The sequence below is a fragment of the Clarias gariepinus genome, chromosome 15 (assembly GCF_024256425.1).
Source record: "Clarias gariepinus isolate MV-2021 ecotype Netherlands chromosome 15, CGAR_prim_01v2, whole genome shotgun sequence".
Lineage (NCBI taxonomy): Eukaryota > Metazoa > Chordata > Actinopteri > Siluriformes > Clariidae > Clarias > Clarias gariepinus.
In genome coordinates, this window is record NC_071114.1 from 28,238,608 (window position 1) to 28,257,756 (window position 19,149).

The 19,149-nt window shown below is 39.6% G+C and overlaps 2 protein-coding genes across 2 annotated transcripts in view; both read left to right on the forward strand.

Moving 5' to 3' along the window:
- The first annotated feature begins 1,340 nt into the window (after window positions 1-1,340).
- On the forward strand, window positions 1,341-13,384 carry LOC128542731 (protein KASH5-like). The gene is made up of 16 exons (XM_053512703.1): window positions 1,341-1,737; window positions 2,249-2,356; window positions 2,435-2,615; window positions 2,845-2,903; window positions 3,441-3,501; window positions 4,074-4,232; window positions 4,315-4,480; window positions 7,211-7,261; window positions 7,333-7,410; window positions 8,342-8,398; window positions 9,433-9,492; window positions 9,600-9,655; window positions 11,821-11,905; window positions 12,022-12,138; window positions 12,731-12,816; window positions 13,078-13,384. Exons 1-16 carry the CDS (start codon window positions 1,557-1,559, stop codon window positions 13,382-13,384), a joined length of 1,812 nt encoding a protein of 603 aa, XP_053368678.1. The 5' UTR covers window positions 1,341-1,556.
- Window positions 13,385-13,588: 204 nt separating this feature from the next.
- mrvi1 (murine retrovirus integration site 1 homolog) overlaps window positions 13,589-19,149 on the forward strand; it is a 35,551-nt gene continuing 29,990 nt past the window's right edge. The window contains exons 1-4 of the mRNA XM_053512704.1: window positions 13,589-13,594; window positions 14,270-14,581; window positions 15,487-15,577; window positions 17,474-17,517. Coding sequence (XP_053368679.1) covers window positions 13,589-13,594; window positions 14,270-14,581; window positions 15,487-15,577; window positions 17,474-17,517 — 453 coding nt within the window. The remainder of the gene's footprint in view (window positions 13,595-14,269; window positions 14,582-15,486; window positions 15,578-17,473; window positions 17,518-19,149) is intronic.

A 19,149-nucleotide genomic window follows, 5' to 3' on the forward strand; every position in this document is an offset into this window, starting at 1 on the left:
GTGATGTTTTGCGACTACATTACTTTAGGCCTCCTTCTGAGATTGAGGAACAACACTGATTATTGGATGAAAGAGGATGAAATAGTAACTTAAAATGTTCCAATACTGGCCCTTGAGAATTCCCATCTCATGTCATTGATCATTTGTTGATCTCGTGTCCATCCAACACCAATGTGATCAGGACAGAGCGCTTTCGCTGGACTTATTCATCTTCTTCTTTCTTCTGCTCCTATTAGGGGTCACCTTAGCATCTCACTGGATGTACAGATTTGATTTAATCCAGTGTGGGAATATTGCTTAGAACCAAATCAGCTTAGAACCAAATCAAACCAGGTTTAAGTAACTTTTATGAATATGTGTCTCTGTTAATGATATGGTATCGATTTAAGAATTCATTTCAGGCGTACACACCAACATTTAGAGCTCCTAGACGAAGAAGACATGCAAAAATTAATAATAACGAATGCAGATGTTTTGTGTTATGTAATATTCTATTGCAATCTGTGCCACTAGTGCTATAACATATCACTCAACCTTAACCTAAATATTTTCATTCTAAACCCAGCCTCAATATCACATATTAATATCACATCCAGACACCGCTCGTCTCATGCATCTACTCATCATAAATATTCTTCAGGGTTGATTTCTGCCTTTGAGCCCCGAGTGAGAGCTTGATTACTGTCCAGCATCGTCCATGCGGAATCATTTGATATGGAAAACCACAGTTGTGATCATTACAATGGCCCGTTACGACATTGTGTACCGTTATGAGCCTGCAGGCAGGGGGAGGGGGGAATAAGTGGATTGGGGGGGTGAAGGTGGTGTTGGTAGTGGTGAGGCAGGAGGAGGAGGAGGAGGAGGGGGGTGGTCATGTCAGCTGGACTTGATGTGTTTGCTGAGATGAGAACAAGCAAAACGCCTCTCCAGATTCAGCTTTTCATTTTAGACGGCATGCTGCTCAGACTCGGGTTCAAGATCACCCAGGATGAGATATGTACTGTACTGTATATTTCAAATATTCTCGTCTTTTTGGTGACTGGAGTGAACTGAAGATGCTAAAATGGAGATAATGGTGAACTAAAAGGTATGTGTGTATAAATATTATTTCCACATATTCATGCAGGACACCTTCGGTGGCACGTCTAGCACAGAAATCTATTCCATTTTGTCAATTTTTTGTATAACAACTTGTACAGGAATGGTTTCAAGGCCGTAGTGGTGCCTCACTCATTGGACACACCTGATTGAGCTCAGCAGTTGATTACCAAGCTCTTCCCGAGATATAGTTGAGCTTTCATCAGCAGAGAAAACACAAACCTGTTCGGGGATCTCTAGTTCTCCTTATTCATCTACAACTTTTACTCTCCAGATCCTCTGTACAGGCATACTGAACATGTTCTTAAAGCCTCATTTCCATTTCAATAAGACTTGAGAGTATGAAAAAAAAAAAAAAAAAGATCGCAATGGCCTTTTTGTTTTGGATAAAACGCAATCCGGTTTCTATTTCATGGTGACTTGTCAAAGTGGATTTATTTGCTATAGTGTAAGTGACCATGGCTGCAGGGAATTCCAACCCGGGCTGGAGTGTTCCTGAGAGTTCAGCCAGGTCCAGGTCTCCTTCTGGGCAGAATAACGTGCAGGATGGGGAACACCACGGATACAGCGCTTTGAGTTTATCTGTCGACTCAGGAACGTCCTCCGCTGACTTTTCCCAGCTGCACTCCGACACTGAAAGTAGGTTTATTTACTCATTTATGTGTATACACACTGTTTACTGTTATAAATCCATTCATTACAAGGTATGAGAAACTGGATGGAGTACAGGACTAAAGCACTTCTGCATCACTCTCTCTGTTCCTTGTTGAACACCCTCAATTTTTCATATTAAATTAAATAGTTTAGATTAAATTAAAGAAATGTAAACAAATGTGACGGGTTGCAAAATGCCTAAGCATACAATAAAAAAAATGGTGGTTTATGTAACAACCTCAGCAGCGACCTCATTTCCCCTCTCGTCTGGTCCAACCATTCAGCATCACCAGTGTACTAATCACCCCCCTGATCATCTGTCATGCATTAAGTTAGATGTTTTTTGTTTTATTTTTTATGCTTGAATGATTCAGAGGTCACTGAGCTTCACCTGCCCCCAGTTGGAAAGTTTGTCTTTTTTGAAGCAATATATAAAGAAATGACCGCTGGCTCGAAACCTTTGCACAATACTGTATGTTTCCTCCTTCTGTTCCAGACATCAGACTTGGCGACAGGTTTTTATGCGACCACCTTGACATGAATGGCTTTTCAGAAGAAGAGCTTCTGAACATTACATTTGAGGCATGCGATGCTGCGGGACAAGGTGGACCCTATTACCTTCTTACTCGTTATGGAAAGTTTTTTAGAGACAAACATGCTAGAATTTCTCTCGTATCAACAGGAGAAGTCCTGGCCTCCACTGTGGTGCAGTTTCTACAAGCCATGACGGGCCAAAGCGGTGGACAGGACAAGCTGATCGTCCTGAAGCACATGTTGGACCCAGAAGACCGAGACCCACCTGTGGACAGAGACGCCTTTCACGCCACCATGAGGAAGTGGATCGCTCGGTGCAGCCAAGACGGGTGAGACACGGCTACACATGGAAAAAAATCCTACACAAGTATTTCCACGTAACCTTGTCTCTTTGATAATTTTTTTTTCTCAAAAGTATTAATATGGCTCAAATTTGTGTAAGTACGATTAATTTGTCGAATAAAATCCAGTTAACGTTCACCACTTCGTGGTCTGATATTTTTGTGAAGCAGCAACTTGTTTAAAGTGTTTAAGGAGAGCGTTCCCATTGTCTTGTAGATTATTTGACGACAGTTACCAGGCGTCAGGATCAGACTCTTGCAAAGTGACCGGAAGTGGTGAGTCTTCTACAGTAATTGAATACAGTCAAAATGATTGAGAAATATTGGCACCCTCCAACACAATAAGCAAGAATATGCTTTGAAACGAACATTACACCCAATTCTCAGCACAGACTCGTACTTACACTATGAGAAACATACAAGACAAAATCAAATTAGCAAGTTATAGAATGAGCCACATGATGACTCTATACTTCTCATTATTATTATTACTGTATAGGGGGAGGCAGTTGTAACGGTAATCTGGTTGCCTCTACCAGGAGGTTCAGATTTAGCCATAGGAAGAACAAGATAATGAGCCATACATACTTTCAAATCAACTTAGAAATGCCTAAACAAACCATCTTATTCTGTTCATTTAAGAATTTTGAAGGGTGCCAATAAATAAGAAACAATTAAACCTAAACAGTGTACATTAAACAACCTTTTACCAGGTCTCTCATGGCATGTAAGGCAGTTATTTTATTTTTTTATTTTAATGTATTTTTCCAAAGGGTGCCAATAATTATGCAAATGACACTGTTGTGTTCGTAGGAACTGACTTTTCTCCTTCGCCACCTGAAACTACATTTACAGACCAAAGTGAATATCACTGGTTAGTAAAGTCATTTCATATTTTGTTTTTGGTGGTGGGATGAAGCTGTGTTACTGGTCCCATTATATTATTGACTATTTTCCAATAATGGTGCAGTTTTATTCCTCTTATAAAGAACATCAACTGTGCAACATCAACTATTACTTCTTATTTAGTCAAGAACGACACATTATGCTCCTATTTGTTTGTGGTTACATTTAATGGTGGTTAACATCCGGATAACAGGTTAGTTCCTGTTATCACTTTCATTAGAGCAGCTATGAATAGACGTGTTGGGAGTTTCTTGAATTTCACAAATTTGTTTCCAAGAATTTTCCATTGAAGGAATAGTCTGAGAACAAAAATGATTACTGTAACCGAGCTCTGACACTAAAAAACTCCTTCCGTAAATGTACTTCAACATAGCACTTTTTTATCCATCCATTTCTGTAGACAAAAACCTAGGAATAATGAAGACCTTTAAAAAAACTTATTGAAACAAGCCTGTTCATATAAACACCTCCGGACCAAGAATTCGCCAGCGCTGTGGTGTAAAACTTCATTCATGATGCTGCTTTGATTTATGACTGCAGTGACGCAGGTGATTTGTTAGGCCTGGTGGCGGAGCTGAAGCACGCCCAGTGCAGACTGAGAGGACACAACAGCAGTCTGCTGAGGAGCATCTCTCAGTGCGAGGAAACCAACCTTCAGCTGATGATGGATGTTTCAGAGCTTCGCAGCAAACTAGCAAGGTGCTGCATGGTTTTTGTGTTTTTCTAGCACTTACAAATGTACCAAACATCTCAGTGTCTGTCATGTGTTCAACCTTCTTAGTGCCCAGCTGTGTGCAGGAAGAGCTCAGTCCCTGGCTGAGGAGCTGGATGAAGCCCGGCGAGCGCTAAGAGAAAGCCAAGAGAGAAGCACTCGAGCCCAGGCTAACAGCCGTTCACTGGTCTGTGACTCCCCAGTCCAACAAACCATTAAAATGTCTAGAACGTTTGTTTATTTATTTATATTCTTGATAATGAAATGGGTCTACAACCATTCATTTATACAAAAATACTCAACATTAATACGGATTTCAAAATGCATTTTTAAAATTGTTTTTATATATATTTTTATATATACAGTGGAACCTTGGATTACGAGCATAATTCGTTCCGGAAGCGGGCTCGTATTTCACAACACTCATAAACCAAATCGAATTTTCTCATAAGAAATAATGGAAACTCAAATTATTCATTCCACAGCCCCAAAAAATAAATACATAAAAATAATTAACACAAAATATAAAGTAACCTTAAAAAAAAAAGTAAAAATAAATCCTGACAGATAAGTGTTTCCGTTTGTGTGCACAGGCGCTGTGTGTGTGTGTGTGTGTGTGTGTGTGTGTGAATCTAAAGTAAGCTCCCCTCTCCCCCTTCTCCTCTTACACAGTTAGCCTTCCACCACTCTTTTCACACTTGTGATCAGGTGACGCTCGGCGTCAAAACAAGAAACGAATGCGTGATATATGATCTCGTAAACCAAAACTTGTTCGTTTTCCAAGTCAAAATTAATTTTATTTGCGGAACACTCACAAACTGCGTTAATTGCAATCCGCAATTTCACTGTTGTATATATATATAGATAGATAGATAGATAGATAGATATTTTACCTAGCATGCTGGCAAGTTAACTGCTAATCAACTAGCACAAAATTGTTACTTTAGTGGTTATCAGTGTCTCTATTTGCAACATTTTTCAACTTATAGTTCTGTACTTTTAGTTCTTTAGTTTATCCAAATATAATGTTACCTTAACAATTACAATGTGTCATTAATACATAGCTAAGATTCTGAAAATAAGGGCATTGTTTTTGTGCATCCACACATGGCTCCCCTTTGCATACACTGTACCCAGCATGGTTCATATTCTGTATTGTAGCATTGCAGTGTAGCAGATGCATTGTCTATACCGCTTTATCTTCTCGGCTAAAACATGGAATCAGCGCTGAAAAATTGCTTACCTAGTTGAAAAGTTAGATTTTTTTTAGATGGAATCATACAACATTTTTTTACAATACTTAATGCTTCTTATCACCCGATCTATACGTTCTTTTTGTAAATCTGCCAATACATTTATATTTTTATCAGATAAAAAGAAACACATTTGTTAAATACAATTTCATGTCCATTTTTGTTTGTAGTGTCCATAACTTTTTCGAATTCAGATCTTTCAATGATCTTAACTGTCATTCAGATGAAACTTGGTTAATTTAGATTTCACATGAAAAGACATAAACCTGAAAAAATATTATTATTTTAAAACGCAAAATTCTTAAGAAATTGCAACCTGAATTTCACATGGTTACAGACACTACAGATTTTTTGCTTTTTAAGCTTTTACCAAAAAGTAACAATTTTAACAGGTCATATGCTTCTGGAAGCTTACCCCCATTTTAGTATTAATAATAAAGAAATATGAATAATTTGCATTTTTAATGATTATACTGGCTCGCTTCAAACAATAATGTTGAAGAATTTCCATTTTTGGGGCACGTATAAAATCATCTCTTAAATGGCTGATGTAACAGTAGCAACTTTAGAATTTGTAAGGAAGCAAGATTCCATGTTGCATCAACATATTTCCTGTATTATATGTATAACATAAAAAAAAAACATCATAAAATTAGCATGTTCAATAAAATCATACTGTGTTTAGGCCATGTATAAAGAGTTGCAGGGGCATGGAGCCTATCTCAGGAGCCTTGCATGTAACTGTATTTATTTTAGTTGGTACACCATCAGGCCTAAACATCACTGCTCTCATTGGGTCCCACTTCCCCCATGATGACGCCCTGATGGCAGGAATATCATTTACACACAGGTCGAAGGGAATTACAGTATTTGCATAAATAAATGCAGAAAAAATACAAAAAGAGAGTAACAAAACACAATATAATGTGAAATGCAGCAGCCATGCAGGAGCCGTGCAAGAAAGAGGATGTATGTGCACAATTTCATTAGGTGTTTGTTTTAAGAATTAGCACGCATCTAATGAGTCAGTTCAGATTTTTGAGGATAAAGTTCCTTTTTTCATGATGTGCTGCCAATATTGGGGATGAATGTAAACACTTTGGAAGTATGGTGGTGTAGTGGTTAGCACTGTTGCCTTGCACCTCCAGGTTCGATTCCCATCTCTGTGTGCATGTTTGATTGTTCTCCCCGTGCTTTTTGGGTTTCCTCCGGGTACTCAGGTTTCCTCCCACGTTCCCAAATTGCCGTGATGTATAAATAAGTGTGTGTGTGTGCCCTGCAATGGATTGGCACCCTGTCCAGGGTGTACCCCAACTTGTACCCCAAGTCTCCTGGGATAGGTTCCAGAACCCCGCACCCCTAAATACAGGTTAAAGGGTATTGTCTGCATAGATGATGAGTGAGGGTGAGTGAGGGAGTGTTAACATTGTGATGCATCGATGTACTTCACCCAAGTTAAGGTATTTACATAATTGAGTAAATTAATATGGTTGATGCTTCGTCTCTATTTTTAATATCTACAATTTGATACTTATCTTTGTTTTTTTGGCTTGTTGAATTGCCCCAAGATATTGGTTCAATTTTAAAGCTAAATTTGACATGAAGCCATATGCATCTAGGATAGAAAACATTTTTTTTAAGTATAAATTAATTTATAAAAAAAAATATGAATGTCTGACTTTAATGTTGTTTTTTGTTTGTTTTTTTTTTAGATGAAAGAAATTGAACACCTGAAGGCTCATATCAAAGTCATCGAAGAAAGGGTACGCTGTTTTATTTATTAGATCAACAACCAGTTTAAAAATCAATTTTGCGGATTTTTTTTAATCTGCAGAATGATAAACTGTTGCTGGAGAGAAACGTTGCAGAAGATCGGCAGAACAAACTCAGAAGGGCAAACGCAGACGTCAGGGTGAGTACTGGTGTGTGGCGGCAGAAGTACAGAGGCAGAATTGAATCTACTCCCGGAGGCGAGCTCTTAGGATGAAATTTCATATTGTAATACTCATTTTCCCCATAAGAAATAATGTAAATGCGGGAAATCCGTTTCGGCCACCCAAAAATATTACCAATTTTCAACACTATAATCATATTTTTGCATATTAAAACCAATTAAAACATTAAGAAAAGACATGTAAACTTGCTTAACCTTAATTTATGCTTCCAATTGGCACCGGCTGCTTTAAAAATTTAACTGACTCCCTGCTTGCTACCATTCTTACAACCCCATGGTTCTGTGTCTTCACTAAATCTTGCACAAAATGCTAAGAAAAGCACAAAAATATGTAAACTTGCTTCACTTGGCTTTCCACTGACACAAATAAGGTTAAAGACATTATAATTATACTCTTATTTACATTATTGTTAAACATTATCATTGGCGTGAAAACAAGCCGAATGCATAGGACTTTACTTTAGCTAGTTACTGTAGCTAGATCACCGCTAATCCGATCTTAACCAGTGCACAGAGACAGAAGAATCCAGAGGGTCACTTTGGTTCGCTAACCAATCTGTGCTTTTATAATAACCTGCAAGTCATTTATGCAAACTTTAATTTATTAGAATTGTTTTGTTCCTGTCCTTACCATATGGGGTGTATCTCAGTGGTGATGTGTGACGGCGTGAACGTTTGTGTTTAGTTTAGAAAATCAATGTACTGTAGTGTGTAATGGAAAAAAATGGATTCCCTGCCAAATTCTCGTGGTCATACCATAGAAAACTCACCATATAAAATCTTCCGGATGGTAACAGTTACCCCGCTTCATCATCTTAATTATTTTCCTGTAACATCAGACCTGCAGGTGTTTTACCCCATACGTAATGTCTCTTTTCACTGTTTGTAGGAAGAACTGGAGGAACTGCAGGTCTTATTGGCGGTGAAAGAACGGGAAATCACCAAGGTGAGCAAATACACATGAGGTCTTTATTGTGCTGTGCAAAAGTACTTAAGTTTCCCTTAACAGGTCACAATATGAGTCGTTTCTTCCCAATTTGGTCACCTAACACGTGATTGTCCATGAATCGTCCCTGTGAACTGCAGTCCGTGCTGTTTAACGCACTTTTTTTTTAAATGTGGCGTCTACCCTCATGCATGGGCTCACTCATGAGAGTAAAAACTCCCTTTATTTCTCTATGTAACCCCCTGCTACACTACCGCACTCATCCCAGAGTTTCACTAGCGCTTGGACACTATCAAGGTAGAAAGTTTTCTCAGTATGTCGGAGCCAAGATCGGACTTTCTGCTTCTCGTCTGAAACACTGGCCTTCCAGGAACTCGCCAAACATGTGGAAATGTCTTGGAGCGAGGTCAGGACTGTACAGTACAGGGGATGCGTCAATGCGTAATGTGCAAGTGGTGTTGGTGATTGATTGTGGGTGAATGATTGTGCTCCGGGCCACCTCAGCCGGGATCCTCATTCACAGACTTGTGGCCTTCTTCGAAATGTTTGCACTCTACAGCAGCTAAAAGTTTTCTGTAAATGTCAATTGATTTTAAAGCTTCACTCGCAAGAAGAAGTCCTTGCAAGACAATAAATAGACAGAACAATGAACACACACTACAAAAGAACAATGTTCAAGGAAGCTACGGCAGAATGGACTGTATACTATTGTGTTAAGGAGAAACAATATTGGCAAGAAATTTTGCTGCCTCCTAAACTTTTGTTAAACACTTTTGTTTCCTAAACTGGTCAGACAAGCTTTGGTGTTTTCAGTGCACTTTCTATTTTAAAATCGTTCCAGTGTTCCATGCGTAAATAACACGAATTTTCATATTTTAGTGTAAATGCTTCCATGAAACAATTTGGATACATTTATGTACATTTTCTTTGTAACCAGCTTGATTAATGAGGTGTACTAAATTCTGAAGCAGCATTATTAGTTTACGGTTGAATATCCTGTTCGCTAACCGGTTGTGTTTTTCTTAAATCTGCAGAAGAACATCACGCTGCAGAAGCTGAAGGAGACGTTTCTGGACTACCTTAGAATCATAGACGTACCAAATTAACATTATTCATTCCAAATCTGTTAGAAACATGTCTGAGGAAGGGAAAATAAAATGTTTTGGTCAAAGAGACGTGTTTTTTTTTTCTTGCCTTTCAGAGTCTCCAGTGTGATCTGGTGAAATTACAGGAGAACTCCCAGCAAGCACTTCTGAGGTAAGTCCCCAAAATTTGTCTACTTCAGTGGGGGATTCCATTCCATGTGTGTCGCTCTGCTGTGACATTTATCAATACATACTGTACTGTATGAACAGTAAAAACAGGTAGAGTTCCACCACAGTAATCTATCTGAATGTTGCAGATAAATCATTATATCTGTGTGAATTATAAAGTATGTGGAACATTTCCACAAAAAGTTGCATGATCAGAATTTCCTAAAGATCATAGGAGGATAAAAGTGAGAAATTGTTCTTTCTTTTCTTTATTTTTCCCAGATGTTAACTTAAATACAGTGGAGTCTTGGATTGCAAGCATAATTGGTTCTGGAAGTGAGCTCATATATCAAAACACTCATAAATTAAAGAGAATTTCCCCATAAGAAGTAATGAAAACTCAGATTATTCGTTCCACAACCCCAAAAAATAAATATATAAAAATTATTCATACAAAATATAAAGTAAAAATGAAACAGATTAACCTGCACTTTACCATTAAAAAAAGTAAAAATAAATCCCAACAGATACATGTTTTTCGTTAGTGTTTGTGTGTGCGTGTGCAAGATACACTCTCTCTCCTCTCATCTTACACAGTAACCCTTCCTCCTCTTTTATTTGAGAGGAGGGAGGAACTACTGTGCGGGATGACTTTCTCACACACACACTAACGGAAACACTGCCTCATCGGAAAAATTTATAAGAAACATCTCTGACACTCGAGTGTGCACACACTCATGGAATCACTTCTGTAAAGTAAAAATAAAACAAATTAACCAGCACTTTACCTTTGAAAAGATTTGCAACACAGCAGTGTTTCCATTAGAGAGTGTGTGTGAAGGCGAGAGGAGAGGGGGGTGAAAGGGGGACCACATACCAACACAAAAAAAAGAAGCACACACGTGGTCACAGTGTTATGGTAAACAGTACACATGTGCACGGATGTTGATTATACTAGTGAGAGATGCGCACTAAGACTGAGCAGGGAAGACAATTACCCACAATTTCGCAGTGCAAGAGAGAAAAACCATTGGCTCAGTTGTGATCACATGACGCTTGACGTTAAAATGAGAAGCGCATGCGTGATACATGATACTCAGTCCTCGTAAACCAAGACTTGCTCGTTTTTCAAGTCAAACCGCAAACCGCGTTACTTGCAATCCGAGGTTTTACTGTATAGATACAACCGTGTTATACATTAAAGGTAGGAGAATAAAAAGTGAGTATTTGTCACGTATACCTTACAACAATATGAAGTTATTTTCTTTGCATATGCCAGGAAGGAGGTTTGGGTCAGAATGCAGGGTCAGCTGGAGTGAAGTTAAAGGCCCAACCGTGGCAGCTGGGTGGAGCTGGGGCTTAAACCTCTGACACGGTTATAGTGGTGGCTCCAAGGGTTGAGGCACTCAGTTACTGATCATATAGTTCGCAGTTAGAGCCACAACTTCACCAGATTGCCCTTGAGCAAGGCCCTTAACCCTATCTGTTCCAGGGCCGCTAAATCATGGCTGACCCTGCGCTCTGAACAGAGCTATGCTGGAATATACAAAGAATGAATTTTACTTTTTGGGCCGGTCATAGCTCAGTGTGTTAAGGCTCTGATCAGAAGTGAGGTTTGAGCCCCAGCTCCACCAGGTTGCCCCTGTTAGGTCCTTGAGCAAAGCCCTTAACCCTGGGCGCCATATAATATGTGCTCTAACACCAGCCTCCTGACAAAAAAAAAAAGCTGAGATGCGAAGAATAAAAAATTTCACTGTGTAGTAATGTATATGTGACAAATAAAGGCTAAACTTTCTGATCAGTAACCCAGAGCCTTAAACTGCTGGCCATTCTAACACACTCGCATCAGTTGCAGTTTGAAAAGATGTAGTTGACTGGTGTCATTTGTCTCAGAGGAAACACGTGCGCTAATGACTGGTGGAAATCGGCTGGGACTAAATTAGGGGGAAAAAAATTAAAATCTGGAAAAACTGTTGATTATAAATTAATAAACAAACATCTCAACTAAGTATAAAGGCCACTGAGAGTAGAAAAAAGGGCCTCACTAACACCTAAAACATGAAATCACCTATTTCACTGAAAATCCCAGAATCCTCTGTTTATTGCCGCCCTTGAAGCAGGTTGATGTTGCTGATGTATAAACCGACTCAGTCCGCTGCTTTATTGCAGGTTTGATAATTCTTCATCAAGTCTGAAAAGTGCCGCGGCCCCAAACCATTTCTCCCTACACCGCGAGATCCAGGAGGCTGAGCCGGTAAACTCCGATACACACATCCATCCCTCTGACATGCACGCTGTTCGTTTTAGTCACAGTGAATGCTAGTTCCTGGTTTCAAGTCACATTTACTGTATTCTTCTCTTTGCTATTAGATGATGCATGTCGAGGATAAGAGCGATTCGGTGTCTGAGTCTGAGCTTCAGCCTCCGTCATCTCCGCAGAGAGACCTGTACAATTTCATCCGCAAAATCAAGTCTGCAGAACTGCGGGTGAGAAATAACAGCATAAATAAATACTGAACGTGTCTCAATAAAAAATAAACCATCAATTATTAGCCAGCTTACACAGCTGTGCCTGGAAACATAATTGAATAGGCCTGGGTTTCCCAAAAAGGGGGTTCCCCGACCCCTAGTGGCTAGTAATGGCACTGCAGTATTTGTCTCAATTACACCTAGCAGTGATGCTTATAATTTAAACTAGCGTTAATACTTGTTGTTGACGGGAAAAAGAGTTTGTAAAAGATAAAAATAACCTGATCAGCTTTGATCTAATCAGTGATATTATTATTAAAATGAAAATGTTATTTGTCACATACACAGTCATACACAGTACGATGCAGTGAAATGCTTAGACGACCGCCAGTGACCTTAAAAAAAAAAAAAGATCAATAAATTATGGAATAAAATATATAAAAAAAACTTTATCTATTGAAAATATACACAGTATAAAAACAAAATATAAAAAAAGGTATTTCAGGTTAAAGGGCATGCACATGTCTGCTTGTCTTGAAAGAGTAGATCGGAGAAAGATTTTTGTTGGATAAACTTCTTTATTTGATCGGATGGCGTGATTTCTTTTCAGGACACGTACACGGCTGAATCATTACAGAAAGCGATCCTACAGGAGCAGCAAGAGCAGACCAGCTCGAAGAAACACTTACTGACCATGTAAGCAGCATTTAGGGTTTTTTCATTATTTCAGACTTTTGTTTTAATTATTTAGCATGAGACGCAACCAAGCTTCTGAACTTTTACACAGAACGATGCAATATGTTGTAGCAAATGTTCATTATCTACACTACTGAAATGAAAAGAGATCAACAAGTGATAAACTAGGTCAATGACCCTGTGTGCGTGCGTATATATGGGTCTGTACATGTGTCTCTATGTATGTGTGCGTGTGTATATATACACATGCGTTTTGTGCAGTCTGAGAGAACTTGAGAGGCCGCGGCCTGCGTGGGATCAGCAGCCAGAGCACAGGCAGATCGAAACGCACCAGCAGACGCAGGAAGTGCGTAAAGTTCCACCCATCACCTGGCGGAGAGCTCCGAGGGTGGAGGACGAGAGGAGCTGGAACACCAGAGACGTCCGGGACACCACCAGGGACATGCAGGAGAGGATCAGCGTTCTGGAGATCCAGCTGAATGACGCATTGATGGAGGTGACCGAGAGGAAATTCACGTCATTAGTTTACGTTACTTTTATTAGATTACTTACTTTGTTTATGTCCTGAATTTATGTTTATGTCTATTTGTATATGTCCAGAGTTTATATTGAATAAACAATTTAAAGAACACACACTCACCAGGATTTATGAATTTACATAAATATGCAAATTAGAAATGGCCCTCTCTCCTTCTGTCAGCCCTTACACTCTAAAGTCATCAACGTTAGCTAACTTGGCAAATTACTGCCAGTAACACGGCTCTATGTAAATATGAGGGTGAGTCAAAAATGATCCGCACTCCGGTTATATTAAAGTCCTCTCTATAGTCCTGGTCTCGCTCCATCACACGTCTGAAAGCAGCCCTACGAGGATGAAGATTTACTTCTGATGAAGAACTGAAAACAGCGGTGCAATCGTGGCTTATTTAGTGACTGAGATCATATGTAGCCCCGCCCACAAATTGGTTTTCTATAATACTGTACAGGGAAAGTCTGTTTTCACATGTAGAATCGTGTAATAAAAAATATACCTCATTATATGCTTCAAAAATAGAGGTCAGGGGTAGCTCATTGGTTAAGGCAATGGACTAGGGTTCGAAAGGGCCCAGGTTCAAACCCCCACGACTACAAAGTTGCTAGGCCCTTAACCCTCAAGTACTCATATGTGTAATGATATACAAAATGTAAGTCCCTCTGGATAAGGGCGTCTGCCAAATGCTGTAAATGTTCAACAAGTTTAATATTTTTAAAGACACATTTGAGTTATCTATAGAGAAGAGGGTTTTGAGATGTGTAGGAACAAAAGAAGATGATGCATCTTTTAGGCTGTTTTTATTTAAACTGATATTTCCACCAGTGTTTTTTTTTTCTGAACTTTGCTTATTCATGTCTTATTAATGAGCCTAGATGGAAACCTGCCCAAAACCCATTCTGCTGATGATCTCTCCATTAGGTTGAAAAGAGCAGAAAGGGGTTGGGAGAAGCCTGTGTCCGGGTGCAGAAGGCAGACGCGGCTGTGCAGACGGAGCAGGTCGATGATGAAGGGAAACACGTCGCTGCAGAAAACGTTCTGGAGTCCCTCAGAAAGGTGGAGACGGTGGTGACGAGCGCGCTGCGGATCGCCGAGACGCTGACTGAAAGCGAGAGGAGGATGAAGGGGAGGATGGAGGCGATCGGCCACAAGGTGGAGGAAGCTCTGAGCAGAACAGCAGACACACGGAACCAGCTGAGGGAACTGGAGGCTCAGGTTTCCTCCTGCACTAAGGTACAGTATATCCTGGGGTGCGATGTTCTTTCTTTGGGATGAGGCTGTAAATTCAAGTAAAGAAATGTGTGGAACTTTATATAAAATAGTCTATCATTTTGACAGAGCTTTGACTGGGCAAACCTAACCAACCAAGTAATGAATTAAACATTTTAATCATCAAGAATATTTAATTATATTGATCAGAAATGATGTCAAAAAAATGTAGGTACAGTATATTTTTTATTTTTAAAAAAGCACTTTGAAATTAATTATAGTGTGTTCGTAACTGAAAATCATTTTACAAGAACAACAGAACATAAAGATGGGCAAAAGACCTGGACAATTATTGGCTAAGCTGCTTATAAGGTTCATTCATTAGTGGTGCTTATACAAGTTGGGAATAAAAGTGAGGATAACTGCAGCAATGGTGTGGATTGTTCTCCGACGATCATCATGCACAATTTGCAGAATGGTTTCGAGTTTTTTTGGGGGGTCGAGCTCGTTGAAGGTCTTCTTGATCTCTCGTCTGATGTTCTTCCACTGACGTGCGCGTTTCAATCAAAACACCTTGAACACAGCATCGTCGTAACCTTCCCACATCATGGCAAACGTCTCTGTCTGTCTGTTTTTCATTCTTACTTACTGGTAACGTACATGCTCAGAATAGCACCAGTTGCACAGCTCCCGATGTACACAGGACGATGTCTTTTGGCAGACTGACTTATAAAGGTCAGTGCTCTCTGTGGCTGTACGTGTAGCCTTGCAATGCTATTGGTTGGTGTGTTACAAAAACTATTCTCGAAACTTCTTGACACCACCTCATACGTATATATATGACAACAACTTGTTATAATTTTAAGTTCGATTTGAACGTCTAAAGCTTTTTCTCAAATACATTTAAGTCTTCAGATATTTCCGCACAGCCAGATGTCAGGTCGGCGGACATCGGACATCATCCGGCGTTTTGCTGCAACATCCTCGTCTCGGACCCTGTGAACCCAAACAGGACTTACGGTAACCGCCACTCTGATAAATTCCAAAATTTGTTACTTCTTTCCCCACACCAAGTTGTTTACATAAGGTTTTATTTTATATCTCTCGGTAGTTAAATTGCTTCTTCCTCTTCCTGCTTGATCCTCAGGGGCCTCCATGGCTTCCATCCAAACTCTAAAATCCAGATTTTTTTTTCTCTCTCTCTCTCTCTCTCTCTCCATCCTGTCTGCAGTAAACACACAGGCTAGTTTCTTCTCTGTTTCTTCTCAGACACACTGTGTTAATATGAGCTGGCTGGTATGAAGCACAGGTCGCTTGAATCATTTTTCATCATTCGCGTGACATGAAGACGTACGTGGACGTACAAAGAAAGTGATCTTCATCTTGCTCTTATCATGTGACCGTTGTTTTCCCTGTTCCACTCTGTTGTGTTGGACAGTGTTGCATTTGCATGCCAAATAAGCAGGTAAATGAAGGAGAATATGGAAGTTCATTGGAGGCTTTTTCAGAGGTATGAAAATCGGGTTCTTGCAGTTCACCTCGGTTATGATGTGTGATAATTTGTTATAGATTGTCAAGAATCAAGTAAAGTGCATGCTGGATTTTAGATCAGAATTCAAAATTCTTAGAGTCCAGTGATTGTTGGCGAATCTTTTTATGTCCTGCTTTTATTAAAGTTGAGTGCAATATAAGGGAAAATATTACACCGATCTTTTTAAAAGTAAAGCTTAAAACATGGTTTACTTAAAGGACAAGGACTAGTCCTATTTGGACGCCATAATATTCTGTACAAACTGTTGTTTTTTTGCATTTTTGTTACGCGATAAAACGATAAAACCGTCACGTCTGGACGCTAAACATTGTGCTCTGCCAGTTTGTGCTTCCTTGTCAAAAAATGCTACCATAGTGTGTGAAAGATGAACGAGTCCATCGATTCGCTCTACCCATTCAAATAAAAATGCTAAAGGGGTAAATGTACTATAACAGTAAATAGAGCATGTTTTTATACTTAATGTGTAATATATTAGTTTAAGTAATTAGGGTAGCTTAATCTGATAGACAGATATCTCCATCAGATATTGCTCCCAGTACGTAATCATGAGTAAGATGAATGAAACCACGCCCAAGTTTGTTAGTGTTAAGTAGCAACAAATGATGCATGGATGGGCAGAACACTGATCATGTGGTGTTTCCCGTGCACGTCCCAGATAAAATCATACATTGGACTATTCAAGTCAGATGCTCATGTATGTCTAGGAAACTAAAAGTTACAGGATGCAGCGTTTGTGAATATAATTTATTAGTGCTTCTTTTAACAGCCTCGTCTAATTGCTTGCAGTACATGAATACGCTCACTATGTGGACCTTACACATGTGTTTCGAGCATCAAGTCGGAATGATGTCTGAGAGCACGAATCATTAAATCCAGCTGAAAAGCTGTGTAGTGGAGTCCTCGTCTCCGTCTCTGATCTCGTCGTCTGGTGACAGATCTGGACTCCGTCACTTAACTGGCTGAGTCACTTCCCCGGTCCTGATCCGTTCTTCTTTCCTTTTCATATTAACGTCACTGCGAGCGTATTCAGACAAACAGCTCGGCTATTACTTCCCTTCTCAGCCCTAAAGGTATTAAAACGCACGCAGACTCCGAGTCCCGTGTCGTGGGCTGCACAATCAAGCGGTTCATGTAAATGGTTGCCAGGTAATTGTTGCCCGTCGATATGGAGACGGAGCGAGCCAGAGCGAGACAAGGGAGTTGAAAAGAAGTATGGAAAACTCGACCACCAATCATTTGTCTGAACCTGCCTCAGTACGTCAATGTAGCGAAGGCTGGCTGTTTTAACTCGGTCATTTGCATGATGGACCAGTGAGATGCAAATAAACCCATGTGCCTCTTTGTAACTGCTTCCCTTCAAACAGGTGGCTGCTTTCCGCACGCAGGAGCTGAGGATAACAGCCGAGAGGTAAGATCTTTACTCTTCCGCATGGTCTTACACTCTTATTTTCCTCCATCGATGCACAGAATGGCCTGAATGTTTACTGTAGGTGTCAGATGGTGCTTTTTATGTTTAATAACATGGCTCGTGGTGGAATAGAATTTTTCCTAAGTGATGGATATTAGGAGTCATGAACTTCTCATAAACATAGTGATCGAAACCTAAAACGGACTTATTTTGGAATTGTTCAAGTCAAACCGGGACTTTTGGTTGTGCAGAATAACAGAACAGGGAGTTAAAACTCCCTTTATTTCTCTATATAATCCTCTGCTACACTAATGCACTTATCCTAGTGCTTGGACACCATCAAGGTAGAAAATCTCAGGACGCCGGAGCCGTGATCGGGCCTGCCTTCTTCATATCTAAAATGTTGGCCTCTCAGGAACTCCTTTAATGGCCCAAACATGTGGAAATGTCTTGAAGCGAGGTCAGGACTGTACAGGGGATGTGGCAATAACCCCCTGAGTTCCTGTAATGTGTAAGTGGTGTTGGTGAATGACTGTGTTCCCACAGACAGACGTGTCTCTACACAAGCTGGTGACAAGTTATCGTCATTCACGGACAGACGGGCTCCTTTAAAATGTTCGCATCATTCAAATGTATTACTGCAGCCAAGAGTCTCATCACTGTACTGTGCTTGAAGTCATCGGTCAGTGGTAATCATCTGTATGGGTTAATACACCAGAAATGGCATCACGAGTCCCGGTTTGACTTGAACGCCCCTCATGCATCATGAAAAAATGTTATTAAGAGGTTTTTAAACATGTGTAACTATTTGGGTTCTTGATAGTCTTTGGTCTTTTTGATGATCCTACTTTGGGTTCTTTTAGGAACAGGTGTAGTTAATATTGAGATCCTGTTTCATACTGTGGAGTCAGTACAACTAATTACGTCAATTCTGATTACACCAAAACTAACGAGGTCTTTAACTAGTAAATGATCCAGTTATGGTTTGGATTTGCATGTTGAATTAGCGAGATGGACATTGTGTTCATGTTTATTCCAACAGGATTATTAGACATACATACATACATACATGCATAGACACGTTCTAAGTTGATTTTATTAGCATAACTAGTTATTAGACACCATAAATTAATGTTCATGATTATATTTATCAGTTAAATAAACATATAAATAAAGTGGTTTTCTTTTTCCACTTTATGTGACTGTAGTTGCTTTCTGACTTTTACTCAAGTAGATTTTCAGCTGTGTGTGTGTGTGTGTGTGTGTGGTTGTAATTATCATAATTAATTAATTACAGATTTCCAGTAGTTTTCCCCTAACATTAAATCTATTATTTTTGTTACAACTTTGCAAATTTCCACAATAAATTAAACAAAACATTGTTTGCATAAATAATAATTATTTTTAGTTTTTGAACTTTGGGGGAAAATTTCTATTAAAAATGATCCTTAGCTGTCGAGGATTGTCGACCATTTCTCTAGTTACAACCAAACTTTCCTTTATCGACCTGTAGTGTCTTATCTTGAAGTGGGAGCCAGGGTATAAACAGGCACGAGATGGTACACGGGACACACTCACTCTTTAGCTGCAGCTTGCTGGAGCGTCGGGCGAGAGAGAGCGTACAGCAGTAAC